This window comes from Loxodonta africana, chromosome 8, assembly GCF_030014295.1.
Source record: "Loxodonta africana isolate mLoxAfr1 chromosome 8, mLoxAfr1.hap2, whole genome shotgun sequence".
NCBI classification, from domain to species: Eukaryota; Metazoa; Chordata; class Mammalia; order Proboscidea; family Elephantidae; genus Loxodonta; species Loxodonta africana.
In genome coordinates, this window is record NC_087349.1 from 26,803,212 (window position 1) to 26,823,090 (window position 19,879).

General features: G+C 39.2%; 1 protein-coding gene across 14 annotated transcripts in view; it reads left to right on the forward strand.

Annotated features, from left to right (window-relative positions):
• Window positions 1-19,879, forward strand: part of CADPS2 (calcium dependent secretion activator 2) — a 614,350-nt gene that overhangs the window by 217,309 nt on the left and 377,162 nt on the right. For all 14 annotated transcript variants that reach the window (XM_064289775.1, XM_064289767.1, XM_064289765.1 and 11 more), the window contains exon 3: window positions 14,572-14,904. In XM_064289775.1, coding sequence (XP_064145845.1) covers window positions 14,572-14,904 — 333 coding nt within the window. The remainder of the gene's footprint in view (window positions 1-14,571; window positions 14,905-19,879) is intronic.

Sequence of the window (19,879 nt, forward strand, 5' to 3'; positions counted from 1 at the left end):
AATTTTCTTGCTCTTATTCTTGATATGGTTTTGTTCAAGCAATTAGTACATTTTACATGGTCAGCATCTGTGTAATGACAGCAACTCTAAAAGAAAAATACCAGCATGCTTTTAAATGAATAGCACATATTTCAATGGTCAATATTATTTATTAGAATTGTTAAATGTTCTTCATACCTAGAAATATTTAAATGATAGAGAATTCCAATAATATTTGATCACGAGCTATTTATTTCACATGTGATCCTCCCCACTTCCCAATCTTATTTTACCATTAAATAAAAAATTTTACAATATGCCAGATTATTTGAGATAAGTAACAAAGTATTAGAAATGATTATGACATCTTGGGATTATGTTTTGTTCACTGTACCTCCAGGGCCTGTCACTGTGCCTGGCACTCAAGCATTTGTTGAGTGAATGAATGCATGGATAGTGATGAATAGCTTTTTCATAATGCAACTATGATGCGTTCATCTGGAAAAACTGGACAGTTTCCCTCAATCATACAAAATGATGAGAAATAAATGCTGAAAATTTCCATCCTAAATTACTCTGACAAAAGATTAAGTTTTGATTTTAACCCAGAATTCATGACTTCAATTTAGTGTGCATGATTTTGTTAGGGAACTTTAAACTTTCCAGCGCCAACACTAGATTTGAATTGTTGGGGCAACCCTTGGGAGAGGCGTAGCGAAGAGGGATTTTGTGAACTGCTCTGTGCAATTAAAAAAAAAAAAAAAAAACCCGTTGCTGTCAAATCTGTTCCGACCATAGCGACTCTATAGGACAGAATAGAACTGCCCCATAGAGTTTACAAGAAGTGCCTGGTGGATTCGAACTACCAACCTTTTGGATAGCAGCCGTAGTTCTTAACCACTATGCCACCAGGGTTTCCGCTCTGTGCAATAAGTACGGGAATTCAGAGACAGGCAGAGAATCATGCTCGGCTCTCACTGTGATCCCCAGGAAGACTAAGCAAGGAAGAGGAGCACTCATATAAGGTCAGGAAGAATCAGGGCACAGCAAAAAATGGGCAGGTGACCAGGCAGAGGTGATGCTGTGTTTGGCACACACAGGGTTTTTACAGCCAACCCTGGGGAGGTTTTGACGATGTGAATCACAGGGTCTGTGTTCTTCTGTGAAACAGCTGCATAGCACCAAGGCTGCTGAAGCTTTAGCTGTGTTGAATCTTTTTGAGTTTACCTTGGGAGAATAAAGTCATTCCCTGAGGGACCAAAGACCACATTGGAGAGGCAGAATACCAAGGGAGGATCACCACCTAAGCCAGGATAAACTGCGTTAGACCAGCTACTCTTGCCCTCACTGCCACTAGGAGCTCATAGCTAGGGTGGTTTCCGCTGGTTGCCCAAGGGAGTCTTTGGAGCCATGGAAAGAAATGCACCCAGTAGTGTTGGCAGTTCCCACATCCAGGGCTCTAGGATCATTACAGCTTTGAGCACTGTTAGAAAATTTATGTGGGTAAGTGTTCCTTGATAGACCTGGCTCTCGATGAGTTTCTTGGTTGCTCTTTATGCTAACAATGCCATTGCCTTCTCTTTCCCTTCTGCCTTTGCATCCTCATTGGTTTCTTCTTTCACCTCTTTTCCTTTCCTTTGCTCATCAGTGCCAACTTTAGACCTGGTGTGCTCCTCCTGTGTAAGAAATTAGCTCATACACAGTTTTATAGTAGGATGTCTCTTGTTAATTAGGACATTTAGTGTTACACACAGTGTGCTTGTTTTCTCAATTTGAGTTTTCAATGGACGTTCATTAAGGGGTGGTTAGCATGTATATATGTGTGTGTGTGTATGTATGTATATATATTTGAGGGGTACCTTAGTTTCCTAGGACTGCCATAACAAAATACCACAAAGTGGGTGACTTTAAAGACAGAAATTTATTTTCTTGCAGTTTTGGAGGATGGAAGTCCTAATTCAAAGCATCGGCAGGGCCATGCTCTCTCTTCTGCTCTGGGGGAACATCCTTCCTTGTCTCTGCCATCTTCTGGTAGCCCCTGATGTCTTTGGTGTCCCTTGACTTGAAGATGTATATTCATATGATGCCTGTCTTCCCTGTGTGTGACCCTGTCCGCTTGTCTGTCCCCTCCTTTAATAAGATGCCACTTAAAGGGATTAGGATTGGGACCCACCCTGCTCTGGTCTGATTTAACTGATATCTTCAAAGAAAGACCCTGTTTCCCCAAACAAGGTCACACTCACAGATTCGGTAGTTAGGACTTCAACATATCTTTTTGAAGGGCCAATTCAATCCACGGCAAGGGGGAAGGGTGGGTCAAGTCAGTGCACTTGGGAACTGTCACTGTTGAGTGCTTACCAGACAGTGGACTAAGTGCTTTCCATCACTGTTTCTTGTATGTCAGAACAAAACAGCAGTTTTAATCCTTGTCTTTGGAGAATTGTAAACAGATCAATAAACCACTGCTACTCTGGGTTTTTTTTTTTTTTTTTTAACTCTGGGTTTAATAACCAGGACCTGGAAATAGCACTGCTATGTTGAATATTAGGTATTATTCATTGTAGTCAGTTTTTACCTTTTCTGTTGGCTATACGTATTCTTTTTGTACTTAGCGATGCAAATATATTTTGCCACAATGACGTGGGAATATAATGTGAATTATTTTGCTCCTAATATGGGTGTTGTAATGGGTTTCATTTTTACTTCTTTGTATATGATTTTGCATTCTCTGGTAATAAAATTTTTACACCCCCTCCCCCTTTCTCTGCTCAGTGGAGGTTGATGTTCCTATAAAAACTAAGACTTTTTTTATTATTACTGGCAAAAATTACATTTAATATTTACTAGAGTGCAAATGATTTTAAAGCACCTTACCACTGAGTGGGTGATGCTGTAGGTAGAACTATTTACCCTATCTGTGCAGCACCTTTTTATTCCAAGGCACCCTGACAGTCTCTTGTATCTTGCTATAGAATTATTATAATGCCATTGTCTTATAGGGAGATGTCGGTCAATCATTATCTGCAGTAATGTAACCACTTTAGGGGATTTAGCGATCCAGGGATCTGACTTTTCTGAAAAGGGATTTAAGCTTAGTGTGCACTTAGTGGGATTTCCCCTTATGCACTCAGTGGTTCTTGAAGTAGCATGCAGGATTGATGTGGGAAAAAGGATGAGAGTTTGGGGAAACGTGGCAGTACAGAGAGGAAGTCTACACATGCCCTGCTTTGAAGGAGTCATTTAGAGTGGTGACTTCATGCTCCACTCCTTCATTTATTATGAGCACTTGTGTTTTTTTTTTTAAATAAATGTATTTCTTTGCCTTTGTATTTACTGCATTTTCCTTTAAAGTTTAGTACTTAGTGATGAAAAACAAGGATTATTGGTTATTACAGTTACCAGTACAAAAGTACCTTAAAACACATACCTAGTTTTCTGAAAAGCAAGAAATTTTTTAACGCACTTTCACTTTGCAGTAAGAGATGAGCTGCTTCCTACTCACAGGCGAAGAGTTGCTTCACCACACTTTCCACAAACACATCCCCTTTTCCCTGCTACGCCACTGCTTATAACACCTCTTCCAGCAATTAATGGCATTGTATTTGCTAGACCCTCAAGACACAGTTTTTTGGTGATTTCTGCTGCTGATGTGAATTTTATTCATTATTTATTACTAGGGATACCGTGATTTCAAAATTTCTCTACACCCATAACCATCTCCATTTCAGCATCATGCAATTGTTGCCACGCATCAAGTTCTGCCATGTCTGAAAGTTGCCCCAACTTCCAGCATCTTTCTCAGAATCCCTCTCTGAACTCATTGATCCTTTGTCTCCACACTTCTCCAGGGTTGCTCTTTGTTCTTCTTCCCAGCAGAGTTTCCGTTAGCCACCTGTTTCATCCTGGCCCATCTCTTCTACTTTCAGCCTAGAGCCAATTGTAAACTATTTTAGTCTTACTCTACCAAGTGCTACTGAATTCCTTGTCTCCTAGACTTTCTGTAATACCATTTGTCTACCCTGAATCATCCTCACTCTCTGCTTTTAACACTTCCATTCCAGAACAACCACTTATTCCTCAAGTTCTAAAACATGATGACCAGTATATTAAAAATGATTATTATCCCATTTTACCCAGGCCTTTACTTCTGTTTAAAAATCCTTTATTAATTTATTAACACCCTTTTACATTCCCCAGAGAGCAGTGCTTCTCAACCTGGCTACACATCAGAATCACTTGGGAAAGTTGTACGAAGCTCAATGTTCAAGCTGCACCCAAGACCCCAGGGTGGGACCTAGGCATCAGTGTTTTAAAGACCAGAATTTATTAGTGGTTACCAGGGATGAGCAGAAGGGAGGGGAAAAGGGAAACTCACTCCTTCAGAGACACTAAGCTTCTGTTAAGGGTAATGGGAAACTTTGGAAATGGATAATCATGATGATTGAACAACACAATAAACATGGCTCATGTCACTGAATTATACATTTGAAGAATGCTGAAATGGCAAAATATTTATTACATACGTATTTACCTCAATTAAAAAAAAAAAAAAAGGTTGTGTAGGTGATTGTAATGTGCTGACGAGGCTGAGAACCACTGCCATGGAGTGCCAGAGAAATCTTACGTTACAGGCAGTCCTCGGGTTACAAACGAGATCCGTTCCTAAGCGTGTCTTTAAATCGAATTTGTAGGTAAGTTGGAACAGGTGCATATGGTCCTTATTTAGACTTACTTTAATGCGAGACAAGGCTTGAAGCCTTGTCAGTGATTTAAAAGCTGTGCATGCAGCAAGTGCAGGTGATTGTGATGAAGAATTTGCTGGGAGTAGGAAGGGGTTGGTTCATTCATTTCAAAGTGAGGGCAAATTTACAGAACATTATAGACAGGTACAACTTGTCTGTAATGTAAATCGGAAGTTCATAAATTGCAGATTTACTGTAATCAGATTCCCAATTTCATCCTCTGCTTCTTTCAGTTTAATTTGTTCTCATTGTATTTAAAATATTTGGTTCATAATCACTCTTCTCTCCTCATATCTGTTAAATCACCACACAGCTTCAATTTATCTTTAACAATTTGCTCTTTTCTTCTAAGTTGAAGGAAAGCACATTTCTTTCTAGGACTTTCCAGTCCCTCATCCTATTCTTCATTCTTGGTATGCTCCAGGACGTTGTTCTGTTGCAACACATTTACAGGCATTTCTAGATTGGTGAGAGAAGGAAAACCACTCTATATAAGACACTGACTAAGGGAAATAAATATCTACAGCAGCTTATGTTCCTCTAGTCAAGGTGATGTGACATGTATACAGATTCCTTCAGTGCAAGGAAGAAAGAGTTAAGTTTCTTGTAGAGGAGTCAGTCGTTTTCTGGGACTATGAAGGAATGGATTTCAACTGGACAAAATGAAAAAGCCTAAGAAGGAAGAAGGGCATTCCAGTGGAGAGAACAGTGTGAACAGAAGTTTTTATAAAGATGCTTTGAGTATCATGTGGAGTTTTGGTTAAGAAACCTGAAAATGTAGACAGATATCTCAGTAAGATGACGTTCATATGACTCAATCTATATTTATTAGGTACGATATTAAAACAAGTCGCCTTCGAGTTGATTCAGACTCATGGTGCCCCCATGTGTGTCAGGGTAGAACTGTGCTCTGTAGAATTTTCAATGGCTGGTTTTTTGGAAGTAGATAACCAGACCTTTCTTCTGAGGCACCTCTGTGTAACTCAGGTCCCTGGGTGATGAAAACAGTTAACGTGTTTGTCTGCTAACTGAAAGGTTGGCGGTATGAGTCCACCTGAGTGAAGCTGGTGAATGCAATGGGAGTGGTAGTGGTAATAATAGCTACAATATGCCAGGGAGCTGTTATATGCACTTAACAGGTAAAAACTCATTTAATTCTAACAATAACTCTGTGAAGTAGGCACTGTTAGTATCCTGTTAGTATCCCCAGGTTTTAGATGAGGAAACCAAGACTCAGAGAGGCTAGGCAACTTGCCCAAAGTTAAACAGCCAGTGTGTGCAGAGCCTGGATTTGAACTTACTCTGATTCACAGCCCATGATCTTAACCCTATGCTTAAACTAGCCTGATAACACTGATTTGTAAGTAAAGGGGAAAGTGTTAATATTAGTCTAATTTTGAGCATTCAAATTATTGGACGCTGGAGGGAAAACCCCAGCTGACAGCACTGAAAGTGGAAGCAGAGGGTGGTTGAAGTGATACCTCGTGAAATCTCAGTATAACCAGGAAAGGTGAAGGAGGGGACATGTGTGAGGGTCTGGGTGAGGTGTGTCTGATGGGGCAAAAAGGAAAAATAGATCAGCAGGAATGGATGCTTCCATTTAGGAAGTACTGATTCTGGAGTTGGTAGCTGTTTTGTGGGTTAATTAGTCAGAAGGGTTTTGATACAGGCTGTCATTGCCTTCTTCCTGAAGTCTGAAAAGGGCGAAACGTAATTTCTAAAATGCCCCTGATAATTGGTATCAATCATTTTTAAACATTCAGGGGTGAGAAGCACAGTTGCCTACTGAAAAAAAGATCACGTGAGTTTACATCAGGTGACCTTTATTTGCGTCTTGTCCCCCGGGCAACCCATCTTATGTGTCAGACCAGCAGTATCAGCATCGCTTGGGAACGTCCATTGCAGACCTAGTGGATCAGGAACTCTGGGGGCCCAGCATCTCTTTTAACAAGTCCCCCAACTGACCAATGCACACTCAAGTTTAAGAAACTCTGTTGTCTTAGTTCAGTTAGCTAGGGATTCTTCAGACAGCTGTAATCATTAATAGTATAAATGAAAAGTAATTACCAGCCTTACAGCACTACACCAATAATAGTTGGTATTAGGACTAAGCAATTCTACTCTGTCCTATAGGGTCGCTATGAGTCGGAATCGACTCGACGGCACTGGGTTTATTACTAAACTAAGATACATTTTCAGCATATTTCACTTGACTTATGCGTGACTTGTACATATAGATTTTAGGCAAGCTGAAAGAAGATAGTTTTTTCATTCCACCGCTTCACTAGAGGTCTGAGAAGATCTCGACATGCTGAGAAATTGGGCCAAAAATGAAATTCAGAAAGGAATCATGTAAATTTCTAGGCTTGGATCCCGAAAACCAGCTTCATAAATACTGAATGAAGGGAAACTCGGTTTTGACTCTGTAAATACACAGCTGAGAATAAGCACAAGGTGAACCATTGGGCATGTAAGTGGGCCATCTGAAGGTGAATGGCATTGCCTGCATTAATAGCAGCGTTGGTTTTTAACTAGAATTAATTGCTGTCTTCTCCTTGATGCTGAGGTATTATCCGGAAAGTAGGTACCCTCATTGATTGATTGGTTCATACGTTCATTCAACAAATATTGATTGCCCTGAAAATACAAAGGTGAATCATACAAAACTCCTGGCCCTCACGAGCCTTACTTTCTAGTGGGAGAAAAAGATGATAAACAAAATAAATGTACAGTTTATTAAATGGTGTTAAATGCTATGGAGAAAAATAAAGCAGAAGACAGGATAAGGAGCTGCAGGAGGGAGAGGTGCAATTTTAAATAGGGGAGGCTTCACCAAGAAGAGAAACAGTTGACCAAAGATGTAAAGGTGCTGAGGAGCTGAGCTGTGCCTCATTTAGAACCTATACAGGAATAGCAAGGTGTGTGCAAAGGAGGGCTGCCAGGATAGTAAGGGGATTCTGTCATCTGAGGAATGTTTAACATGGAAGACAGAAGATAGCTGTTATGGATTGAATTGTGTCCCCTCAAAATATCTGTCAACTTGACTAGGTCCTGATTCCCTTGTATGATTGTAGGATTGTCTATCATTTTATCATCTGATGTGATTTTCCTATGTGTTGTAAATCCTGTAACTATAATGAAATGAGATGGAATAGTTATATTGATGAGATATACAAGATTAGATAGTGTCTTAAACCAGTCTCTTTGAGATATAAAAGAGAGAAGTGAGCAGAGAAACATGGGAACCTCATACCACCAAGAAAGCGGCGCTGGGAGAAGAGGGCATCCTTTGGACCTGAGGTTCCTTCCTCCAGATCCGACAAAGTCCTGAATTCAGACTTCTAGCCTACTGGACTGTGAGAGAAAAACTTCTCTTTGTTAAAGCCACCCACTTTATTAAAGCCGTTTCTGTTACAGCAGCACTAGATGACTAAGACAATAGCATTAGCTGCCATTAGACACTTGAAGAATGGCCTTGGGAAGAACTTATATTTTCTTTGTTATTCCAGGAGAATGTTGCCACCTGGACCCAAAGAACTTTCCAGTAGTGGGTCCTGTCCATAGACAAAGTATTATAGAGTTTCTCTTTCTTAAAGGAGTTCGCTACTGTTCGAATGTCATCTTAATGGTAGTGGCGGTGGTGAGGGAATTCAAGTTTTGAAAGGGTGATTGGATTTATACCTTTGAAGTCCCTTACAATCCTGAAAATCAGATTCCGAGATTTAAAAACAATAACATTGTTTTTCCACACATAGTTGCCATCTGGTGGAAAAGCAAATAACTACATGGTATAAACAAAGAAATTCACTCAACAAATATTGATTGAGAGATACTATATGCCAGGGAAATTTAGTAAACAAATGTTAGATTCATTTTTCTGTAACTTAACAGAATGTTTGCTTTTAAGACGATTTATTTTCCAGGATTTGTTTTTCCATTTTCATTTTGGAGCTTTGTTTCCCTGCTGTAGGCTATTGGCTTATCCAGAGTAAATAACCTGCTATACTTAGGATTCATGTTTTATAAATTTAGAATTTGAGAGGGAAGTACCTCATTCTCTGGTGTCCTGGTAGTATTGTGGGAAATAAAATGGCTTGGTTTTTTAAAATGTCTTTTCTCCCAACCTTTGTGTCGACATTGGTACATCACCCATTTTGAAGAAAACTCTTTTGTGTGGTAAAGAACCACTATGTATCGCTTTCCAATGCATGTGGAATGATATTTTGCAAAATACAAAATCATGTGTTTGATTTACTCTGAAATGCATAAAAAAAATAAGTTGAATTGATGAGTAGATAATGTGATTGAGCAAATAGAGTAAAATGGTAATTGTAGAATTAGGTACTATATATATATGTATATATATGGGTGTGGAACCCTGGTGGCACAGTGGTTAAGAGCTCAGCTACTAACCAAAAGGTTGGCAGTTCAAATCCACCAGCTGCTCCCTGGGAACTCTATAGGGCAATTCTACTCTGTCTCATAGAGTCGCTATGAGTCGGAATTGACTTGATGGCAATAGGTTTATATATATATGTGTGTGTGTGTGTGTTCACTCTAAGATAGTTTCAATTTTTCTGTATGTTTAAAAATTTTCGTAAGAAAATGTTGGGGAGATATCATGCTTGTGGGTGTCATGGTAATGTCAGATTACTTCAAAAGTTTCTAAAAGTTTATTCTGTACTTTTCTTGTTGAGGGACAGGGAGCAGTTTGGGGACTGTCAATGGTCCAAGGGTCACACTTTGAGTAGCACTGATTAAAAAATCTATGTCATATATATTTTCTCATATAATACTAAAAAATTTAGGAAAAAAAAAAAGATAGTATCCCTATTCCTCCAGTGAGGAAATCCCAGCCACAGCTGTCAGTTCTGACTCATAGCAACCCCACAGGGTTTCCAAGGCTGTAATCTCTGCAGAAGCAGACTGCCATATCTTTCTCCATTGAGCCACTGGTGACTTCAAATGGCCGACCGTTCGGTTAGCAGTTGATGGCTTTAACCACTGTGCCACTACGGCATCTTCCAATGAGGGAGTTGACCCAGAAAAATTCAGAGTCTCTCAGCTTGAACTCTCAGGTTTTCTGGTTCACCTCCAGTTTTTGCTGCATTATTTCCCTGCTGAACTTGGAAGAACTCAACAGATCACATGTATGCTAAAAATAGAGGGGACTTGGTGGGAGTTGAAGGTAGTTAAGCTATAAGAGAGTGGCGGGGAAGTAGAAGAGAAGGTGAGGTGAACAAAATGACGCCGTTTGAGGTGAAATAATGTAAAGCTGCAAGGCATCTTGTTTGCTGTATTTAATAAAGATAAGTAACCTTAAGGGTTTACTGAACATTAGATATTAAGAGAGTTCAAAGGAAATATACTAAATTTCTAGACTTTATTTTTTATTTCACTTTAATGGGGGCAAAAAAAAAAAAAAAAGCTTTGTAAACTGGGCAGAATAAGGTAGCTCAGTTCAAGAACTTTCAATCACTGCGTGAAACATGGCCTGGAATAGGGAAGGGCAGAAGGATTGGCTGGGAGAGGGGTATCTTCTTTGATTTTGTATGTGCGTGCATAAGCTTTTCTTTGGAAATTCACATTTACCATGTCATTCCTCCCTTTTTCCTTGTGAACACAGCAGCATGATCTTTCTTCACCATCAGGGCCTCAGTCTCAAGTTATACAGTGTTCCACAGATTGCAAGCCCAGCTAAAGTCCGGTGATCCCTTTATAATTGTGGCCATAGTGAGTGGTTTGGTGAATTCTTCAGCTTCAGGCTCTGTAGTTAACAGAGTTAAGGAGAATTTGCCGTGGTCTTAGGGAGATTTAAGCTAAGTATTGAGTTGGAACATACCTATAAAGGGAGGTTCAGTGATCTACTATTAGCTAATCTTAGAAGAAAAAAGATTTAGAACAACTTCATTATACTGATAAAATAATGGGAACATCATATATATTCTTTTTTTTTCTTCATATATATGCATACAGATATTTTTTTCAAACAACGCTGTTACGTTTTTCAAATCATCTTTATGTTCATCTCAATTCCTGCCACAGACAAAGAAAGAACATTGGCAGCTTGCGGCTTTCAATTTGCTTTATATTTGATGTAAAGGATTTAGATTAGTTATAAGGAAGAGTCTTTTGAGAGTACCTGCGTTTCTAGGTTACAGAAAAAGGTATAGGGTTATCCTTTAAGTTTATTCTTTAAATAAAAGACATTGTTTACTGTCGGTTTGAAGTTGTAATTTCTTCACGTTTGATAAATCAAGCAAGCGAGATTGGTTAAATCAGTTGTTTCCAAAACTTTAGGTTTCATGGATCAGTAAAACAAAAAAGGTCAAGTACAGTCTCTTCTCTTTTTTCACTTTTTATTTATTTATTTTCAGCCAAGAAAGATTATTAACAACTACAACAAGGAAAATAAACCCACTGTTTACTCCTAACGTTGTCTTGAAGGAGCCCTGGTGGCGCAGTGGTTAAGAGCTTGGCTGCTAGCCAAAAGGTCAGCAGTTGAAATCCACCAGCCAGCCACTCCCTGGAAACCCTATGGGGCAGTTCTACTCTGTCTTATAGGGACGCTTTGTCTTATAAATGAAGTGACTTTTTACACATATCATTTATTATGATATTGAAATATTGAATAAATTTTGCTATGTGAAAGTGTCCTTTGTGGTACTGATGTTTCTTTTTTACCTCGATTCTGTGAAAAGTTCATCTCACACTGGTCAGAAGACCAGCCTTTAGGTTAGATAACATTCAGAGTCCATGACTAGTCCAAGGACCTACTACTGTACTTTAAAATGTGAGTATCTGATGGCACCAGACGCTATGGAAGCTTTAAAGGTGCGGCGACAATTCCTTGCTCTCTCCAAGGAGAGTGAGAAGGATACACAGGCACCATGCAAAGTCTGCTACACCATGAGGCCAGGTATATTTAGTGCCTTCAGAGACATGGAGAACTGCCAACGAGGCTCAGAATAAAGAAATGACATCAAGCTGTGGAGTGCTTCACAAAGGACATGAAGTCCACTCTACCTGCCAAGTCCTCTCCAGTCCTCATGCTCCTGGCCCTCTTCAGCTCCATTTAAGGAGCCATAAGTTGATAGATATATCGCCAGATTTATCTGCAGGATGGGGAAGAGAGAGAGCATCTGTGCTTACATCTTGCCTTCTCTGCACTCTGGCTGTGTGTCCGTGGGTCTATCTTTACCTCTCTGTACTTCCATTTTTTACCTTTAAAATGAAGATACGTGTGTTGTCGTTGTGTGCCATCGAGGTGATTCTGACTCACAGTGACCCTGTAAAACAGAGTAGAACTGCCCCATAGGGTTTCCTGTGCTGTAATCTTTATGGAAGCAGATTGCCAGGTCTTTTCTCCCTCAGAGTGGCTGGTGGGTTCAAACCACCAACCTTTCAGTTAGCAGCCGAGTGCTTAACCATTGTGCCACCAGGGCTCCTTAAAATGAAGACTCTAGTGCCCATGTTATGTGGTCGTGAGGGTTAACTGATAACACGTAAAGCCTCTTGAATAAATTTCAGCTATTTTCAAAATGCAGTTTTTTATCACATGGCTCCCTGACTTAAATGTTTTAAGGGCATTGTGTACTCTTGGGATAAAGACCAAACTTTTTTCCAGGACTTACAAGACCCCCATTCCTCTCTAGCCTCCTCCCACTGTACTTTTGGTCCCTTTGCTCCAGCCAAAGGGTCTTCTTCAGGCCCACCTCTAATGGTCGTGTTCCCGTTACCCACTGGGCCTGCTGCATCCCCTCCTTTGCAAGCTGATTCCTCTCAGTCAGCTCTCTGCTCGCCTCCTCAGAGAAGCCTCAGTGACCTCGCAACTAGATTCAAAACCTTATTGCAAACTCTCATGGCACCGGAAATCCTCAGTCATGTTTACCAAGCTGCAAGCTATATTAATTTATTCAGATATTTGATTGTTTTCTCCACAGTAAGCTTTGTGAAGGCAACAAACCCACGTCACTTGGCTTCCCAGTCTATTCCCAGCCCTGAGCGTACTGCACAACCCAAATTTGCCTTGGGAACTATTTATCGAACGAATGGATGAGGCAGGGGAGAGGGAACATACGGAGAGTGTTGAGGGCTGAGCAAGTTTTGTCTTTTGTTGGAACAGAAAGTCTGTTCCTGGGAGCAGTGGCAGAGGAGGCTGGAAAGGTAGGTTGAAGGAGATTTGAGTGAGTGATGAGACTGGTGCAGTGCCAGCAGGGAACCCATTGACTGGCTTCGAACGATGTAACTCACTAAGAAATACTGGTTTTGAGACAGGAAAACCTGAAAAACACTTTCAAAAGCTCTGTGATTATTTCTCCAAGGACAGCAGAAATTATGGGGATTAGTGGACACCATTTTATTTGGCATTGTTAAGGAGAAATTTGCATCTTTTATAAGTGGAGCTCTTGTACGTTCTCTGTGTTCTCCTGGCTGAGCACAGGCTGGCAGCCTTCCCAGGATCCATCTCGTAGATAGCCACAATGATTTGGCAAGCAGGTAATGCTTTTCTCGTCATTGTAAGCCTTTTTAATCAAAGAAACAAGGTATGGTTTCTTCAAATCAACAGCTATGTGTGAACAATAAATGTATTTGAAGTCTTATTTGTACAGCTGAGCAGACTTATCCCTTTGCACGTATAGTTTCTTGGTGTAGTCATCCCATTTCAGTGTTGTTATTAGTTCACCATGACCTTGTTATGATATTCAATGACTTTCTTTGGTATACAAACTGAGCAGGTGAGTGGAAAGGGCAGCAGTTGGTGGTAGTCAGCTGGAGGACCTATTTGTGGTTAAAACGCCCTGAAGTATGGAGAAATGGAACATACATAGCAGTTTTTAGTTTCCCGATGTTAGCTTCCTAACCTCCACGGTGAATCGGTTATGTGTTCAGTGGCATTTTCACAAGAAGGTCACTGACTGTTAATTCCACAAGTGTTGGCCAGCACCCAGCAGGGTGTATGGCTGCCAGAGGAGAACTTTGGCTGGGTGGGGGTGGGGGAAGGTGAAGGAACCACAAGAGTAAGTGAAACAATGTTGCTTTTGGAATCCAAAGGCCAAGATTTGGTCTCTACTCTCCCATAACTCTGTGACGTTGGTCCAATCTCTTCTCAGCCTAAACCACTTAATCTGTGAAAGAGAACAATAATCAAGGAGGCACAGGATGGCTATGAAGACTCAAGGAGGTAATGAGAAGAAGCCCCATGAGGGTATGAGGTCTTATTGTGGGAGAAAATATCTGCTCATCAGTGGGTCTGCTGATATACTGAGCAACCATGACATCTTCAACACTAACATAGTCCCCTACGGATAGAGAAGTTAGCTTCACATCTTTATTACCCTGGGTAGTGAAAAGTTAACATAATTGGCTGCTAACTGAAAGGTTGGAGGTTTGAGTTCACCTGGAGGCCCCTCAGAAGAATGGTCTGGTGACCTACTTCCAAAAAAGTAGCCTTTGAAACCCCTATGGAACACATTCTACTCTGACACACATTGGGTTGCCATGAGTTGGAATCCACATGACAGCTACTGGTTTGATTGGCTTAATACCTCATTAACCAACTCGGAAAGGATTCAGTTGGAGAGATGTCCATGACCCTTAGGTGGAAGGCATGTAGGTCAAGATGGGATCATATTACAGGCCCTTCAACATTGCATACTGCCTGTCCTGAACATCCCTACGTTTTGGAGAGGAGATTTGGGGCCTCCATTATGTCATTAGGTACCATGAGTTATAAAACATTTTGAATCACTGTGGAACATAAAATATTTGGAGATATTAATTGCCTGGAATGCAAAATGCAAGTGGCGTTAGTGTCCATGCCTAACTGTAGATGACTTTTCTCCCCCAGGTTTTTCTAAAGAGCGACCGAGTAGCCAGGATGGTTCAGAGTGGAGGATGTTCTGCTAATGACTTCAGAGAGGTATTTAAGAAAAATATAGAAAAACGTGTGCGGAGTTTGCCAGAAATTGATGGCTTGAGCAAAGAGACAGTGCTGAGCTCATGGATAGCCAAATATGATGCCATTTACCGGGGTGAAGAGGACGTGTGCAAACAGCCAACTAGAATGGCCCTCAGTGCTGTGTCTGAACTTATTCTGAGCAAGGAACAACTCTATGAAATGTTTCAGCAGATTTTGGGGATTAAAAAGCTAGAACACCAGCTCCTTTATAATGCATGTCAGGTAAGTGGTCTATGATTTTTTCCACTTTCTCTGTCTGACTCATAAAGCAAACATGAAGTGTTTATAAGTCTATGAAGGTATGCTTTGCTTCCTATAATCATTTTGCTTGAAATGTTGAGTGAAATTGAATTTTAGTAAGTCAAATGATGATGCTTGAAAGAAACTTTGAAAGAATTATTTGAAAGAAGGAGAAGAATATTAGTACTTTTTATCTAGTAGATAATCGTTCCCATGTACTGTATTTTATGACATCAGGTTTGTGCCTCTTGGGTATATGTGGAGCATGCCCCAAATAGTAAAATGAAAATTGTCTGATATCTGAAGAAACTTGACAACTTATAAGAAGCAGGTATTTCTCAGTGCAAAATAATTTTTCATATAGATAGGATGCTGATTTTCTGAGTTTTCTGAAACTAACTAAAATTTCAAATTTTGTTCTCTATCTCACCCACATAGAAATGTAAGAAATGACTGTTAAACTATGTGATTTAAAGAGGTGACGAGTGAATAAGATTTTTTTTTTAGTTGTTATTCTAGTCGTGTATATGAAAAAATTGAATAAAATCCCGTGTTCTATATCTTTCATCGTTAGACTACGTGATTTGTCTGATAATGTGTTCCTTCTGTATTTGCATTTTGTTTATTTTGGAGGAATAAATTATTTAACTATGCCCCAATATACAATTTAAATTGATAAAATTCTGGCATTTTAAAATTCGTATGTTCATTAAGAGCTATGTTTCTGTAATGTACATTCATTTATTTTTAATCTTTCCACAAATCTACTTAAATTCTAGATTCTATCCATATCATGTACTTTGCATTACTATTTGTGGATCATTTCAAATAAATAAGTCAAATCCCGCCCCCCCAAAAAAATCCATTGTTGTCAAGTCGATTCCAACTCATAATGACTCTATAGAACAGAGTAGTACTGTCCCATAGGGTTTCCAAGTAGTGGCTGGTGGATTAGAACTGCCAGCCTCTTGGTTAGCAGCCAAATTCTTGACCACGATGTTACCAGGAAACCCTGGTGGCGTAGTGGTTAAGTGCTATGGCTGTTAACCAAGAGGTCGGCAGTTCAAGTCTGCCAGGTGCTCCTTGGAAACCCTATGGGGCAGTTTTACTCTGTCCTATAAAAAAAATTTTTTTTTATAGGGCCGCTATAAGTCAGAATCAACTTGACGGCACGTGGGTGGGGTGCTACCAGGGTTCCACTAAATCAACAGAGTTCATTAACAGTAAAGGAATATGGTACCTTGGCCCATGAACAATTCACATGCACACACACACTAATTCTTTTCACTGTGCTGTTAAACCAGGTGGTGGTTTGATAATACTGGAGGATGATCATGCAACCAAAAATCTTCTATTTTAAAAGATAAATGTAACTCTTGCTTTGTATTTTTAATGACAGAGTAGCTTATTTGTACAGTTCAATATTGATGAACATAATTTGGTAGCACGATTGAGATTTAGACATTCAGTAAATATTCATTGCGTGCTTATTTCAAGTCAAGAATCTTGCTAGATGTTGGAAATACCAAGCTTAGCAAAATAAAATTTCTCTTCTCCATATGTCAGTCTCATAAAGAAGATAGATCTCTAAATGAGTAATTACATGCGCATTTGGAGTTTGTACTAAGTGTTCCCATTGCCGTCAAGTTGATTCTGACACATAGTGATCCTATAGGACAGAGTAGAACTGCCTCATAGGGTTTCCAAGGCTGAAAATCTTTATGGAAGCAGACTGCCGTATCTTTCTCCTGTGGAGCGGCTGGTGGGTTTGAACCACCGAACTTTTGGTTAGCAGCCAAGTGTTTTAACTACTGTGCCACCACGGGTCCCTGTACTAGGTGTTACAGGGACATAAAATATATTCCCATGTACCTTTGAGTTTATATTTATTAACTGAAAATGTTTTTAAATTAATACTTTAGCCTACTTTTTAAGATTACTCCTAGAGCCATAGTGTGGACCCCCCCACCATGTCTGTCCTCTATGACTTAGAATATACTTCTAATTCAAATCTATAACTATAACTATAACAGCGGATTCCTCTATTTTTTCTTTCAGCTCTATCAGTTTTTGCCTCATGTATTTGATGCTCTGTTGTTAGGAGCATACACATTAGGATAATATGTCTTCTTGTAGAGTTGATTCTTTTATTGTTACGTAATGTCTCTCTTTATTCCTTGTTCTGAAGTCTGCTTTGTCTTAAATTAATATAGCTACTCCAGTTTTCTTTCTCCATTGCTTTACTTTTTTTATTAATTTTTTTTTTATTTTGGTGAAAGTATACACAGCCAAAGATACACCATTTCAACACTTTCTACACATATAATTCAGTAACATTGACTACAGTCTTCAAGTTGTGCTACCATTTTTGATATCCTTTTCCAAAATATTTAACCTGAGTCTTTAAAGTGGATTTCTTGTAGACAACATATAATTGGGTCTTGCTTTTTTTAATCCACTCTGACAGTCTCTATATTTTAACAGGTGTCTTTAGACCATTCATATTTAAAGTGATTCTTGCTATAGTTAAGTTTTACAGTCTTTGTAACTTTTATCTAATCCTTGCATTTGTTGTTTTTCCCGTCGCTTTTTTTAAACTGTATCTAGTTTTAGTTGCACCTTGTATATGATTACATTTTATATTTGCTTTTGATGTATCATTTATACCTTTTTGCAAAGCTTATTTAGTGGTTGCCCTCAAGTTTATAGTATGCATTTTAAAATTATCTAAATATGCATCAAATAACACTGTACGAATTCATGTGTAGTGTAGCTGGTAAGAGACTAGAGATATCAGGAAGAGCGTCCGGAAATCAAGCATAAACAGGAACATGATATATTCAAGAAATTCTTTCTGGATAAGACATTGAACTATTAAATATATCTGTGTATATGTATGTATATTAGACATTTTCTGTGTGCCAAGCTCACAGTATCAGACTTTATTTATTGTTTTATTAATTGTGGAAATGTATTACTACAAAGCATAGCACTTGTTTTTTCTGGTAGATTGTCAGAATTTATCCTTTTTTAAAAATAACTTCAAAAGCTATGGAAAAGATTGTTGTTGTATACCCACAAAAAGTTCCCAGTAATATTTAATGCTTTTAACTGATAATTAAGGTCATAATATATTAAATCCTTTTTGCTTTAGATTAGAAAAAGTTAAATGTTTCTTTTTACCCTAATCACCTTAGAGCAGGGCCATCTGGTCCTTATCTTAGTGTCTTAGACTGCGTTCTCTAGAGAAGCAAAACCAGTAAAGTATATATATATATACACACACACACACACGCACATATATATATATATGTATATGTATATAGAGAGATTTCTGTCAAGGAAATGGCTCACATGGTTGTAGAGGCTGGAATGTTCCAAGTCTTTGGGTCAGCATAGAGGCTTCTCCTGATTCATGTAGCTGCAGGTGCTGGCAAATCCAAGATTCGCAGGTCAGTGAGCAGGGCACTTGCTCACAGGCTGCGAAGATTGATGAATCCCAAGACTGGCAGACAAGACCACAGGTAAGCTGCTCACTCAAGTCCCAAGAACCATAGGTCAGACAAACAGGAGCCAGCTGTAAAATCCCATGCAATCAGTAAAGCTCCCAAGCCTTGCCAGAACGTTCACTTATATTCGATGCAGGCCATGTGTCCAAGGAAACTCCCTTTCAACTGATTGTCTCCTCACAGAAGATCCCATGATGGGGGTGATCACATATCAAATCTCAACAGAGAAATTATCACAACATTTTACAACTGCCAAAACACTGAGAATCATGGCTGAGTCTTAACCATCACACTTAGGAAGATCTTACTTGTGTAATGAATAAAAAAAAAAAGTAATGGATGGCAGCCATTAATTCTAGCTATTTACCACAAACTGGTAGAAGGGCCTCGTTAAACATTAAAAAATGTTTAAAACTGTGTAATTCTTTAATTGTGAAGTGTTTACATGATTCTTATATCAAGATCTTCAGATGAATGTGGCTCTCAAATAGGTCTGTGAATTGACATCCAAGGCTTGTGAACTTTCTATACACATGGTATGATACTAAGATCAATACCAAAAGCCAACCCCATTGCTGTCGAGTCAATTCCGAATCATAGCAACTCTATAGGACAGAGTAGAAGTGCCCCATTGGATTTCCAAGGAGTGCCTGGTGGATTCAAACTGCTGACCTTTTGGTTCATGCCAAGCTCTTGAACACTGCACCACCAGGGCTCCACTGAGATCAATAGGGTTTGAAAAGTATAGTTTCTCTACCTGATTTATTTTGAGAAATTAGATGCTATTGGGATTGTTTTTGACCCTGAGTGAGAGCCACTGAAAAATATTGTGGTAGTAAAAGACAAATCTTTGTTTCCTTTTGAATATCACTGTTTCTCCTTTTCTAGTTGGCCAGCTCCCCATTCCACCCTGTATCACTATAGCCCATGAATTACAAACTTGCAAATTAACAAATCTGAAACTTCCCAAGCTCAGTGGGTTAAAAATGTGAATTTTTTTCGCCAAACCTGGTTTCCCTTCTACTATAGTCATAGTACAGCCTCCTACTTATATAACCTGTAGCCCTACCTATCTTCTTGACTTCCCAACCCAAACAATTGGCTTGTACTGCTACTTCCACCATAATAATGCCTTATTTACACTGTTAACTATTTCCTAAACCATTGCCATAGCCAGAGACATGAATACCTCACACATGGAGCATAGCAGTAGCCTCTTACGTGCGTCTTTCTTCCAATCCTACTTATTTTTATTGCTATATTAATATTATCAAAGCATTATCTTAAATTTCATCACAGCTCTGGTTTAAATAGGAAAAAAAAAATAGGATAATGGTTTCTCTCCATGAACATAATAAAGTCCATGTCCTTGGCTAAGCTTTCAGCAACTAAGGTGTTTGTCTGCTCCCCACCTGCCTTTCTAATATACCTTCTGATGTAACAATTCT